Source organism: Manis pentadactyla, chromosome 10 (assembly GCF_030020395.1).
Source record: "Manis pentadactyla isolate mManPen7 chromosome 10, mManPen7.hap1, whole genome shotgun sequence".
NCBI classification, from domain to species: domain Eukaryota; kingdom Metazoa; phylum Chordata; class Mammalia; order Pholidota; family Manidae; genus Manis; species Manis pentadactyla.
Window position 1 is genome coordinate 37,643,565 of NC_080028.1, and position 13,394 is coordinate 37,656,958.

A 13,394-nucleotide genomic window follows, 5' to 3' on the forward strand; every position below is an offset into this window, starting at 1 on the left:
CAGCAGAACTGAAGGGACACAAAGGAGTGGTTACAGTGATTTGGTGACAGTTCTTCAAACAACAGTGTCTTAAGGAAAGGTGGATCAAGAAATTCTTGAACTTTTGGGTTGCATTAAGTGAGAAGTCAGCATGGCTCAGGTAAAAAGCTCTAGAATCCTCCTCCTTCAAGATCACTGGGAGGCGTTTGCAGTTTCCCTGTTGAATGCTGCCTTAGTCAACATATTGAACAACCCAGTGAGCCAAGCTCTGTACTGATCACCAGGGGGAGATCTAGAGGAAGGAAAGGAGACTGGCCACAGCCCCTGCCTTCAGGGAGCTTCCAGTCAAATGAAGGAGGTAGGCTATACTGCATTACAGGCACTGATGGGACATTTGCAAAGCAACACGTACTCAGTATACACTTAGTACAGTAAGTGCTGAGGGGCATGAGGGAGTGAACAATCTCATGAATGCTTTGTTTTTTTCAACAGGAATTTATTGAGCTCCTGTTACATGCAAGGCATTGTGCTGGGGATATAAAGATGAATAAGATTGTTCCTGTCCCCGGCAAGCTTCCAGGCTAGTTGGGCTAGGGTGAGGGGAGATGGAGAGACAGTCTATCTTTATAACACCTTGTGTAAGAGCTGGCTGGTAGTAGAGACTCAGTGAATCTGTTCATTGCAAGAACGTGCAAGAGTATAGGTATGTGCACTGCAGAGAAGAGAATGATACCTCTGCCTGAACGGAAAAAGATGTTGCTTGAAGAGTGCATAGGATTTTGCTAGATATACAAATAGAGCAAGGCCTTCAGGCAAGGAGAAGTGCATGGGCAGAGGCACAGAGGCATGGGAGAATGTGAGGAGGTTAGGAGTGCTGCAGGTAATTCACTAGTTAGGAGGAAAGGATTCAAGTGGGGGAGTGCTCAGGAAATAAGATAGATGGCGATAGGGAAGTCAGGGTGAGGATTGGTTCCTGGAGAAGTAAGCAGAGTATTACCCAAGGGCCTTTTATGGATTGCTAAGGAATTAGATATTCTTTTGTAGGGAGTGGGAACACTGAAGAATGTTGAGCAGCAGGGTGACATCAGATCAATTTATTTACAAAGTAATTGTCATTGTGGGGATACAGGATGTATTTGAAAGACAGGATGATCTGAATTGTTATTAGAGTTGTCTGGGTAGAAAAGCTATATACAGGCATCCCCAGAGCTTCTCCCAGCTTTCTTCCAGGGGCCCTCCCCTGCTCGTCTCACCAGGATGGCAGTCTGACTACAGTATAATTGGCCTTCTTCCAGCTGCATATGTTGCCTCCTCCTTTCCATGCAGAGTACGGGCCCTTCAGTTTCTTCTTCCTTTGTCTATCTGCAACACTCTTTACAGCATCGTGTTCACTCTTATTCTGAGAAAACTGCCTTTCATTAATCACTAACTTTGCACTGGGCACTGCTGAGCATTTAATTCTCATTAACCCTGTGAGGATAGATACTGTAATAAACACTTTGCATTCAAGGAGACGAGGCATAAAGAGATGGAGTGATTTGCTCAAGATTATACAGTGCAAACAGCAGGACTTACTTTTTCACCTCCAGACCTTTCAGTCCAAAGTCCTTAAAGGGGAGAGAAGGTGTCCCAGGATATACTGATTATCTAAAAGGAATCTCTTTATAAATTACTTGTGGAAGTTTACTGGCCAACTATTTCTTAAAAAGTGTTTCTTCAATAAGAAAATTATATTCTCTAGTCCTGGCTAAACAAAGTCAGTTTGAAGAATGCAACCATGAAAAAAGAGCTTAAAATTTATGCTTAAGTCCCCTTGTTGAAGTTGTTTTTAAAATATATATACAGCAGGGAATGTGAAAAATATGGATATGCACACATATAAGTAGTATAGATCAAGAGAAACTGTTCAATTCCAAAATCCTTCCAAGTGGTTTAATTTTTATTTGACAACACTTAGGAAATTTAAGATCTACAAGGGAAAATGACCTACTTTTACTGATAAACATTTATGGGACCTGATGGAATATGTATTTGGCACCAATGAAGTCTGCCAATCAGAGTGAGCTCTGTGAATCTGAGTGGCATGGAGAAAGAAACCAGGAGGGTCTCCTAGAAATCTCCTATTTCAGGGGGTCAGCAGGCCAGACCCTCATGCACACTCAAAAGGCCTAGAAATACTTCAGAGTAACACGTAGACCCACACACAGTCTGGCTGTACCTAGCCTAGTGCTGATGACCAAAGTATCAGTAATACTTGATGATTCGTTTGATCTATATTCAAATGCTGACGGTAACAAAATAAGTAACTCAGCCCTGATGAGATGAGTTAGGGAGGACTCTTGAAGGAAGCTGGGTTTCACGGTAAGGGATACTCCCTAAAGAGAAGCAGTGTAGCTGGGTTTAAAAAAGATGGTTGCGTAGAGGAAGGCAGCCTGTTTTTGCCCTGCCTTGCCAGGTGACCTGACACCTCATCTTCTTTCAACTTAGGCAAGTCTCCTGGCTTGTGAAGGCCTAGCAGGTGTGAGTTTGGTTCCTACTGCAGCCAGCAAGAAGATGATGCTGAGCCAGATCGCCAGCAAGCAGGCTGAGAATGGAGAGCGGGCAGGTAGCCCAGATGTGCTGAGGTGCTCGAGTCAGGTACAGCGCTTGAGTCTGTTGGGGCACCTGTGGGTCGGGTGGCCCGAGCTCTCTGCTAGGAGATGCCATGCTTTGATTCCTCAATGCTCCTGTTTAGGGGAAAGGGATCCCAGCCAGGGAATGAGCACATGTGAGTGTTTTAGAGAGCTAAGGAAGGTCTTTTCTGTGCCTGCAGCCCCTTAACACCAGAGTACAGGGAGAGGAAGTAGATAAGTGCTTTCTCTAATCCTTTGGGGCAGGTGGTTTACTCCAATTCATAAATTGTCTGAAAGCAGTATTTGGTCTCCTGTCTTGTGTTCTGAGATGGACTGTGAGTTTAGATTTGATTTGTATTTGAAGGGGCACCGAAAAGACAGCGATAAATCCCGGAGCCGCAAAGATGATGACAGCTTGGCTGAGGCCTCTCACTCAAAAAAGACTGTTAAAAAGGCAGGTAATGGGGTAATCCCTGAATTAGTCCAGTTGGGCAGTGGGGTCATCACCTTTTTCTTCCCTCTATGGCTCAACCTGGAGCTTTTCCTAGATATCTTGTTCCCTCATAGCCAGTGAGTTTGTCACTCTGATTGCATCTAGAGACCACTTTGGTAGTTGATCTCTGCCTTCTCTGGAACATTTGTGGTAAAAAGGGGGTCAAGGGAGCATTAGATCCTGTGGCAGAGGGGCAGGCAGACTTCCCCTTGGGTCACATACAGAGTGGTGGCTTTGACAGGGTACACAGCTTACCCACCCCACCTCCTTTCTCAGAGGGTCTCTTAACTCTAAGGGAGTAGGAGACAACAGCATCAGGTTGCTCTGTCCCAATTGGGAATAGGCCCAGAGTAGAATGGGTCCAGAGGGATAGCCTTATGACATGTCTAATTGTTGCCCCCAGGTGGTGGTAGTGGAACAAAATGGTTCTTTTCAAGTAAAGAGTCCCAAAAATTTTATTTGTGAACACTGCTTTGGAGCCTTTAGGAGCAGTTACCACCTCAAGAGACACATCCTTATTCATACAGGTAAGTCTCTTGCTCATATTCAAAGGGAACAAATAGGCTATGATTTGTATTTTGCATGTGTATAGCTCTAATTGGGTTTATTGTGAAGTATTAAAAATAAAGGAAGAAAGTAAGTGAATGAAGTAGAGAGATTGCATAGCTCTGTATCTAGTGTCACTGAGACCAGCTTTGGGGACCCTTCCCCTTAGGTGCCTACACACTGCTAAAAATTAGAGGTTTCTGGGAAAATACCTAGAAGAAAGTCCCTGCCATCCATGCCTCCTGACTTTAACTTCTCTGTCCACCTGGGCCAGGTGAAAAGCCATTTGAGTGTGACATATGTGATATGCGCTTCATCCAGAAGTACCACTTGGAGCGTCACAAGCGAGTGCACAGTGGTGAAAAGCCCTACCAGTGTGAACGGTGTCATCAGGTAAGCTTATATGTCATCCATCCAGCCCCATACACATACTTTTCCTTCCCCAAGAACCAGGGTCAGCTCCCACTCCGCCTGACCGGGGGCTAGCATTCCTGGCCATAATAGAGTTAATACTTCACCTCACAGTGAGGTATATCTGGCCTTAAATGCAGCTGGTTTTGGAGAGGCACCATTACAATAATTATAATAATAGTAATAGCATTTCTCAAGTACTTAGTGGGTGCCAGGCACTGTGAGAACATACTGGACTTAGATTATTTTATTTAATTCTCACATTACCTCCATAAGGTAGCAGTGCTGTCCTCATTACTAAGACAGAGAGAGGTTAAGTTTCCCAATCCCAAGAACACAGCAGATCAAAGGCAGAGTCAGGATTCGGTGAACTTCAGAGCTGGTGCACTTTGGAGGAAGAGATACAATCTCTGCCCTGGGGTCAGTATCTGATCTGATGAGAATGTAAGAGCCAGCACCAAAACAAAACAAGAACAAGAGATGAGAAATGATAACAGCTGACACTTCCTGGAAGCTTTGCTTCATGCTCTTCCATAGAATCTGCAAAACGCTAGAATTAAACCTCCACAAGCCAGAGACTTTGTCCCTCTGGTTCTCCACTCTTTCTTCAGCCTCAAGAACTGTACCTGCCGAGATAGATCCTCAATAAATATTTGTTGAATGAAGCAGCCACTTTGTGCGTAGGTGCTTTAGTCCCGCTTCACAGATGAACGTACAGACTCAGGGCTATTAGATAGCTTGGCCAAGGCCATACAGCCACTGAGTGGGAGAGCCAGGGTTCAGACTTGGGAGCTCTCATGCTTAACCACTGCGTTTATGCCATCTGTAGCCCTGCTGAGGGGACATGTACTTCCTGTGTGGGGAAGACAGAGCTAGCCAACAGGTAGCTGAGTCTCTTCTCTCAGGCACTTAACCCTCCCTTTCTTCTCAGTGTTTTTCTCGGACAGATCGATTACTCAGACACAAACGGATGTGCCAAGGGTGCCAGTCCAAGACTTCCGACGGGCAGTTTTCTCTATAGGTGCAAGGGGCCCTGGGTGGTGGGAGTGATCAGAAGAATCTACCGAAGAGCACACCTCCTCTGGTCTGATGGTCCCACCGCTGCCCTGTCTGTACCTGTCCCCCTCCTGGAGGAGTGGACCCGGGAGACCAGAAGAGTGCATCAGGGGACAGCAGCCCCAGAGCCTCAGCTCTGTAAATAATCTGAGACTATGAGTATCTCGGGGAAGTTCCTGCAGCATTCCTGGGTAGGGAAGCTAGTTCCTCGACCTTGGCTGAGGTCACAGGTGGAGGACTCAAGGTACAGGACCAAGACTAAAGTGTGGCTCCCACAACCTTGGACTCCAGCTGGCAGCTGAAACGGAAAAGATTGGGGAGAGGCATTTGTTTGTTGGTTGGTTCTGTTCTTGTTTTTGTTTATACAAAAAGCAATTTCCACAGGTGCACTGTGGATACAGGTAATATGGAGGCATAGAGTCATGGTCAAAGCAGGGACTGTGGCTGGTCCAACCATCCCCCAAAATTGAGTTTTTAGTTGCAGTTGATCCTCAGTGCTCCACAGCCCTGCACCTCATCTCTTGTTTGAAGGAGAATAGGATCAAGGATGGCAGCTGAGGTTACTTGGGCCTCCTTATGCACTGTAGGGACAAAAGGAAAAACAGTGGGAGGAACAGACAAGGGCTGGATCCAAAAAGAGTGGACAGGCACCTAAAATTTCCTCCAGGGAAGAGCAAGAGTTATGCCCATGGGTGTTGTAGTGGTCCATGCCACACTGGTACCTAATGGGGTCGGCTCACATGCTTTTTGGGGGAAACTTGGGTGAGAATGGCCCATGAAGCCCTTTCTGTCTTTGGGCATCTGATCTTGGAGGTAGCTTGTGGCTACCTCGCTGCCATTGATTCCTAAGCCCCACAAAGGTGTTGAGCAGGGAGTTATGAATGTTAAAGTGGGTTTGCTCTTCTTGTGTCATCTTAGGAACAACCCAAGTCTAGTCCCAAGTTGAGTAACAACTATTCAAGAAACAAAGGAATTTGGTGTCCCCTGACATGACTGTTGAGCAGTGTGAGCTGTTCTCCCTGCCCAAGTCCTATCACTATATTCGAGGAGAGGAGATAGGGGTCTGGCCTTTAGTCCCAAAGAACAAGATCTTGGCTTCCATCTTGATGGCCATCCCTACCCAACAAAGAATTGTGGGGTGTGTCAGGATGGCTGTGGAGAAAGGCCTGAGGAAGAAACCTGTTGCAGGGTTTGTTCTTGACCATATTCTTTGCTCCTCTCTGCTCGAACAGCACCACCCTATCCACCCCCAAAAAAAGTAATCAGGTGTGTGTGTGTGTAAAAGTAACCAGGTGTGTGTGTGTGTGTGTGTGTGTGTGTGTGTGTGAGAGAGAGAGAGAGAGAGAGAGAGAGAGACATCATTGAGCCAAACCCTTCTCTGGCCCCCAGCTTGGGAGGAGGAGCATAAAACAGCCTCTCCCACCTTCCCCAAACCTGAAGGGTGCTTGAGTTCCAGCAGGAGCCAAAGCACTCAACTTAGGGGATTGGAGGGGATTTTTTTAGATTCATTTATCTGGCTGGTGATTAGGGTGTTTCTAACCCAAGCCAAAGCTTGTGAACATGAATTTTCTAAAGTGAAATACAAACCCTCTTCCTGCTCTGGGAGATTCTAGCGTTTGGTTGTCCTGCACTGTGGCCTGCACTGACCTGTGGCAAGGGAGGTAATCATGGAGTAATCATGGAGACTTGGTGAACCTTGACCGAGTTGTCAGTGGGGAGCTGAGATGGCAACCTCTAGGAAATGTGATTTTGTTTTCCAAAATGTAAGGAATAGCTGCAGCAAACTCCTGGCTGTTACCTATTCTGAAGGAGTTGGAGAGGAGGGGGTGTCAGGGAAAAAGAAGAGCATAACATCCTTTAGATTTCCCTTGATGGCATCTGAGATCCTTTCAGGGATGCGTGGGGGAATATGTGCTCCCTGTGCTCATCTAGCTTTATGCTGGCACTCCCGTTTGCTCTGGTCCAGAACCTAGTTCTCAGTCCCTGTCTCTGCCCTCTTGTTCCCTGCAAGCAGAGCATCTCTGTGTATGTGAGGCAGCCCCCTTCCTATTAGAGGGTTCTACTGGGGCTGGACTTTGTCACTCACCTCTGGGGATATATTCTGGGAAGGAGGATACATTTAGAAAACTCTGCCCTCCCAAGAGCACTTTGGAAATTGGAGGCCTTGCTCTCTGCCACTTGCAGCTAATCTGTGTAGTGTTGGGTGGGTTGGGAGTATGTGTAGAGAGAATCACATGAGTGATCGCACCCATAGGTGTGCGAATGTGTGTTTAGGTCAGCTTCTGCCCTGGCACCCCACAGGCCTCAGCTTCCTTCCTGGGGGAGTGGGCGGGAGAGAGGGAACTTTGGAACAGATGTGCAAAGAGCCATACCAGAACCAGCCCTGCCACAAACTGGGTGTAGATGGGGGGAATACAGGATCAGGTGGTTAGTTCAGTTATCCAGGTGCTGATGTTGTGGGGCCACGGATGTGTGAGGAAAGAGAGGAGCAAAGAGATGAAAGTGATTTTGCCCCCAGAGGGCCCAGGAGCCCCACTTAGACCCCAGGGAAACCAGATTAAGACCGCTGCAGAGGCTCCTGGGCCCAATGCCCCACTCCTTCACTGGGGTGGGGTCTAGCACTGGAATGATGCCTCAGGTGTGTCTGGAGTAAGGGGAAAGGGAGATGGGGCAGGCTCTCAAGAGACCTGGACATGGAATTTGGGGACCTGGGAAGAGGAGCACCAGTTCCTGGGTGGGCTGCTCTACCAGGCCCTACCAGTCCTGCCCTTCCCAGCACCCCAAGACTTTTTCGTCCATGCCCCAACTGCCTCTTATCATCCCTTAGCTGCTGATTGTGCCCCATGACTTGACCTTGGAGGGTTAAATGAGGCGTGGAGCCCCACCACAACTTAACCCTTTTCCCAGATGCTCTTTGCCTGTGCTGTGGCTCTGGGACTTTTATCTTAATTCTTCTGACCCTCTCCACCTCTTTTTTTTTTTTTTTAATATACTTATTTTGCTATTGGGGGAGGGGACTGTAAAATGAACAAGATCACTTTTAAATGGTAGTTTTTATAAGATGTTATAAACTTGTATCTTTTTAACATTAAAGTGCAGTGTATGTTCCTTTGTGATATATTTAGGATATTTAAATAAAAAGAAAATGGGGCTTTTCTACACACCATTTCCTCTTTGGGAAGAAAATCCTTTGGGGAAGCTTTTTCACTGGGGCCAAAGTGTTTTTCTATTTTCCCCCCAAATATAACCACCCCACAACTTCCAGCACATTATAAACAACCATTTTGAAATTCCCCCTCTAGGCAAAGGAGCAAAAAGTAGAAGTAAAAACAGTACCATTTCTGAATAAAAGAAAAAAAAAACATGCACAGCAGGACAGAATGAGGTTAGAGACCAGCAAATGCAGGGTTCCTCCAAGTGCGGTCTCTAGTTCTTCGTCAGCATTACCTGGGAACTCACGAGCCCACGCAGCCCAGCTGCTTCCCAGGCAGCTGCGGACCAGCTCTCCTGCACACTCTCCTTTGAGAACCTCTCCCTGCCCTCAGATGGCACGAGAAGGAATAAACGTGAACTTTCCTGAGCCCAGGCTCCAACAGCCTGCTTTGGCCATGGAGAAAAGCAATAGGACAGCCATGCTCCGAGGTGAGACCCTTTATTGTATATGAGGGTGGGTAACCCCCACTCTTGAGGTAGGGGATGCAAGATTGTAGCAGTAGGCGACCCTCTTGGGTGTCACTCTGAGAATCAAGTAGGTGGTGACATAAGCAATGGATTAGTACCTTACCAGGCTGCTGCCCAATAGGCCCCACCTCACCCCCAAATTCCCACCATCCTCCCAGAGAAGAGCCCCCTGGGGTGAATGTCCCCCTCCTTTAGAGAAGGGGGCTGTCTGCCTCTTGAAAGTGGGGGTTGATGGTGGTTGTGATGGCACTTTTGTAGAGAGGATTGCTGTCCTGGGGAAAGAGAGTGGAAATGAGGAAAAGTCCCTGGCCTCCTTCCTCTTCTTTATCTAATGCTAAGAGGCTGACCTAGAACTTGAGCAGGACCCTGGGGGCTGATGGACGTTATAAGAAGGGTGGGGCAGAGGAGGCACAGAGCAAGGTGAGGTGAGCAGGGCCTGGGTGGGAAGTGTCAGGACTGAGGGTGCGGTGGGGAAGCCAGAGCAGAGGCCCCAACCAGGAAATGCAGATGAAACCCAGCTGTTGGGAGGAGGGGGGGTGGGGAGCACGCAGTCTCCTCACCTGCTTCCAGTTAAGCTGCTGCTGCTCCTTCTCAAAGCGCCAGTATTCTCGGCGGTCATAGATTTCCACAGTGAGCCTATAAGCCAGGACCAGCCCCAGTCCTACTGCCACAATGCCCCCCACGCAGCCTAGTACAATGGCCTGGGTGTAGTCTCTTCTCTCTGTGAGGAAGAAACAACACAGACTTCTGGGGGTTGGGACATAGGGATTGATAGAATTGCCCACAACGTGCCCAGCCCCATCCAGCACCCCCAGCCCTGCCTGTCATTAAAGACAAAAGGAACCCAGCAGTCCACGTTTATCCTGAGTGCCTTAGCCTTGTCCACTTGGTCCATCACCTCTACTTTTGTGGTGGATTCACTTTTCTGCTTCAACCTTAGCCTGGTTTCCCGTTACCTTTTCCTCCCTAACCCCAGGGTTCTGAGGCCCAACCCGTTGGCTCCAGACTTCCCAGGGCTCCACTTGGCATGTCCACAACATCTCTGCCCACTTACTCTCTGGGGGTCTCACTCTCAGCAGGACACTGCCTCCAGCTTCATCCTCCACCAGGAAGAAGAACAGCTGGTTGTCCAGGGTTCTCGCTTTGCACCAGCCATCATCCAGGATAGGGGCCAAAGTGAGGGTCACATTGGCGTAGGCACAAGCCATGCTGCAGTTGGTGGCCAGGGGACCGGTCCCAAAGGCCCCACACTCGGCACAGTCCCTGTCCAGTGGATGCCAAAGGGTTACCAGCTGAGCAGTTGTCACCCATGCCACTTGCAGGAAAGAGCAGACAGGTGGGAGTGGCTCAGCCCCGCTGTGCCCCAACTCCCAACACACGAGACAAGGCCTCACCTGTGCGCCTCACATGATGTCTTGCAGTCTGGGCACTGATCGCATAGCACACCGTAGTAGCCATCAAAGCACCGGCAGCGGTTGCACCTGCAGTTTCCATGCCCACTGCAGAGCCCTCCTTCGGGGCTGACACAGCTGTCCGTGTCCTCACTGCACTCACATGCTCTGCCCGTGCGGTTGGCATGACAGTGACACACTCCACACTGGCAACGGCCAAAACCTGGGACAGAGCCATGCACAAGCCATGCACAGGGTGGCAACCAAACTCCCCACACACAGTGGACATCACATGCCACCACAGGCTCCCTAGAGCTGGCCTGTTCCTGTGCTCTGATTTCCTCTCATGTGTCCAGACACATCCTCCAACCCTTACAACAGAATCTTTGATACTTGCTCTTAGTGCCATGAAGTTCCCAGTGCTTAAGTGTCTTTGGGAGAGCCACTCTGACCCCACTCATCTCCCCAAAGTCTCCAGGTACCTCCACAGAGGATGCCCTTGTGTCGCTCACAGCTGGCATCATCACACTCGCACAGACGCCCAGAGCTCTGTCCACTGCAGCTGCAGCGTCCACACTGGCACCATCCCTTCCCGCTGCACAGGGGCCCTGTCCCATTGGGGCCCCGGCAGCCCGATTCCAGATCCGGAGAGGACAGCTCAGCCTCAGAGCACTCACAGAGTCGACCCAGGCGGCCAGGGGCACAGCTGGGAGGGAAGAGTGGGTCTGAGAGTTTGACCATCCCTTGACCTGTCTGTCCCAGGATCCTCTGAACCCAAGATCTCTAGAGTCAGAGACAGACGAGTGGCTACCAAATGGGGCACTGGAGTTTAGTGGAGAACCAAGGAGTAGAAGAAGAGTGGAGGGCGTACTGGTGGAGGGGAGGGCCTTGGCAGATTTGGAAGCTTCAGGAGATGAAAATGAGGGTGGAGTCTTGGGTTGTCTAGGAAGAAGACCCTGGAAATGGCAGTGGGATGATGGAAGGCAGAGGAGAAATACAGGGACTGGTCATCAGTGGGGAGCCACATGGCAGAAGGCAAACAGGAGGCCCTCACCTGCACACCCCGCATTGTAGGTGCCCCTGGCCGTCACTGCAGTGGGGAGCCCAGGGCTGGGTGTCACTGCAGTTACAGTCACACAGCATGTGCAGCTCCACAGTCAGCTCCTCTGAGAAGCCAAGGGCTCGGAACTTCAGAAGGTGGGGCTCTGAGAGGCACTTGGTAGCTTGAAGAGTAACTGAAAAATTCACCTGAGGATAGGCTGAAATCAGACTAAGGATCATACACACACATGCACACCCCAAACCCACTAGTATCCAGAACTCTGTTCCTCAGCAAATTCAGGGACAGGGTCATGGTAACTCCCATCTCCTAGAAATACCCAAGGCAGCTGCTCATTAAACCCCTACAGAAAGGCTGGATGGAGGACTACCCATGTTTTCACATTGTCCTCCATGCCTAGCCCCACTCCCACCCCGTCTTTTCCTGCCTCCTTCAATTTCTCCCTCCCACCCCCACTTCCTTCCTTTGGCCTCTCTTGGCTGGCTCTCACCATCTGGTTGATTCGGACATGGTTGCACTGGCCCCGATCCGCAGCCTCACCCTCCCTCTTCCCAGGATCCCCACACTGAGATTCGTAGGAGATGTGGATCCCAGGAGGGAGTGGAGAGTGTTCCAGAGTGACAGTGGATGACAGGTTCTGTGGGAAGATATAGTGACCATGGGAAGGCAGGACTTCAACCCCACCTCATGCCCTCTCTCCAACCATTCCAAATTCTGCCAGACCCCTGCCCTCAGCCCACCTTGGGCTCCTTCTATTGTGCCCAGATGGCATTTCTGGAAGAAGCCCCTGTGAGAACCTCGAGTGGAGCATAAGGGACCCAGAGGCCTCTAACACAGCATTGCAGCCACAGGGAGGGCCTGCTGCAGGCCGGGGTACACCAGTGGCCATAAACACGCAGTGGCTGTTTTTCAAACCCCAAATCAGGACATATAACCTGTGTGCATACAAGGTCTAAAGGGCAGATTCTTTAAATTAAGTTTGTCCTGGGAAATTTGATACCCTCAAATTTTCTTGCCATGGGTTTACAACACAGTCCCTGTCATCAAGAAGCCTACCATCTAGTTACAGAAATAAGACCTAAACCCAAGAAATACTTAAGAACTTTTATGATTCCTTCTATCTATAAAATTCTACAGTTCCTGTGAAGAGTATCTGAATTATTTATAAGCTCAGTGAAAGCAGGCTACAGATGTCATATTCTGTACGTACAGACTAACAGTGGAACAAATGCCAGCCCTTCCGTCTGTTATCAGTGTGACCTTAGGCAAGTCCCTTAGCCTCCTTGTGTCTGTATCCCCATCTATAAAATAGGGATCAGAGTAGTCAGCAAACAGGAGTTTTAGTGGGGTTAAGTAAGACAGCAAACAGTATGTGCACTTAGGACAGAGTTTGGCATGAAATAAAAGCTCAGTGAACATTATTTTCCTTCCTTGCCGAGGGCAGGGCTCCATGCTCTGCACAAATCAGACACTTAAGATTTATGAAAGTAAAACTGAGTGAATGAATAAACTGTTAATGACAGTACATGCAGACTGTAGGGAGGAGCTGTAAAGTGTTATTCCAAAAACTGATCATTCCCTCTTAGCCCTGCCTCCCCACCTGAGGAACCCTTCCTGTCTCTGCCACTGCCCATCCCGCCATTCCCCCCACCTGGCCCCTTACATCATATGCATCCATGATGAGCTGAACCACATTGCTGGAGTTCTCACTCAGCTCCCCCACTACGGACTTAGGAATCAGCTTACTCAGCTCCTGAGTTAAGAAGAGTTGAGGGAAACGGTGAGTCAAAACTCTAGGGAAATGGGCTTCCAGGGGTCTGGAAGGAGGGCACGTTGTGGGAGGAGAATGGGTCTTTGAGGGAACTGATAAAGGCTCGGGGTGGGAGGATCTCGCAAACAGCTCTCACCTGGTATACAGGCAGTGTGGCCCTGGTGACAGCAAAGATGGGCTGGATGTTTGCAGCAGAGAGGGCCTGAGCTACCTGGCCCACAGAGGGGTAGTCCTGGGACAGGGAACGGGGACAAGGTGAGCATCACAGGTTCCTCCACAATAGGCCAGGTGCCCTCAAGCCCAGGAAATCCAGGAACCAGGGTTCCATCAGCTGGAGGAGCTTTAGAGGCTTGGCAAGGAGGAGGGAAGGGCTAGGGAATGGTGACACAGCTTT

At 49.3% G+C, this 13,394-nt stretch overlaps 2 protein-coding genes across 8 annotated transcripts in view; one reads left to right on the plus strand and one right to left on the minus strand.

The window, feature by feature from the left end:
- Positions 1-8,256, plus strand: ZNF740 (zinc finger protein 740). Of its 4 annotated transcripts, none has more exons than XM_057486663.1 (6): positions 1-139; positions 2,467-2,616; positions 2,956-3,045; positions 3,488-3,611; positions 3,905-4,023; positions 4,973-8,256. In XM_057486663.1, exons 1-6 carry the CDS (start codon positions 131-133, stop codon positions 5,060-5,062), a joined length of 582 nt encoding a protein of 193 aa, XP_057342646.1. In that variant the 5' UTR covers positions 1-130; the 3' UTR covers positions 5,063-8,256. The 4 variants fall into 4 exon arrangements, with proteins under 4 accessions (XP_057342646.1, XP_057342645.1, XP_036771123.1 ...); XM_036915228.2 differs by lacking the exon at positions 1-139 and adding an exon at positions 169-337; XM_057486662.1 differs by lacking the exon at positions 4,973-8,256 and having other exon boundaries at positions 3,905-4,706.
- Positions 5,558-13,394, minus strand: part of ITGB7 (integrin subunit beta 7) — a 16,495-nt gene continuing 8,658 nt past the window's right edge. For 2 of the 4 annotated variants that reach the window (XM_036915210.2, XM_036915216.2), the window contains 9 exons: positions 13,137-13,232; positions 12,893-12,982; positions 11,720-11,866; positions 11,224-11,417; positions 10,652-10,875; positions 10,173-10,392; positions 9,833-10,041; positions 9,339-9,499; positions 8,545-8,834 (listed from right to left, as the gene is read on the minus strand). In XM_036915210.2, coding sequence (XP_036771105.2) covers positions 8,553-8,834; positions 9,339-9,499; positions 9,833-10,041; positions 10,173-10,392; positions 10,652-10,875; positions 11,224-11,417; positions 11,720-11,866; positions 12,893-12,982; positions 13,137-13,232 — 1,623 coding nt within the window. In that variant the 3' untranslated portion in view covers positions 8,545-8,552. The other 2 variants (XM_057486654.1, XM_036915211.2) reach the window with 2 other exon arrangements.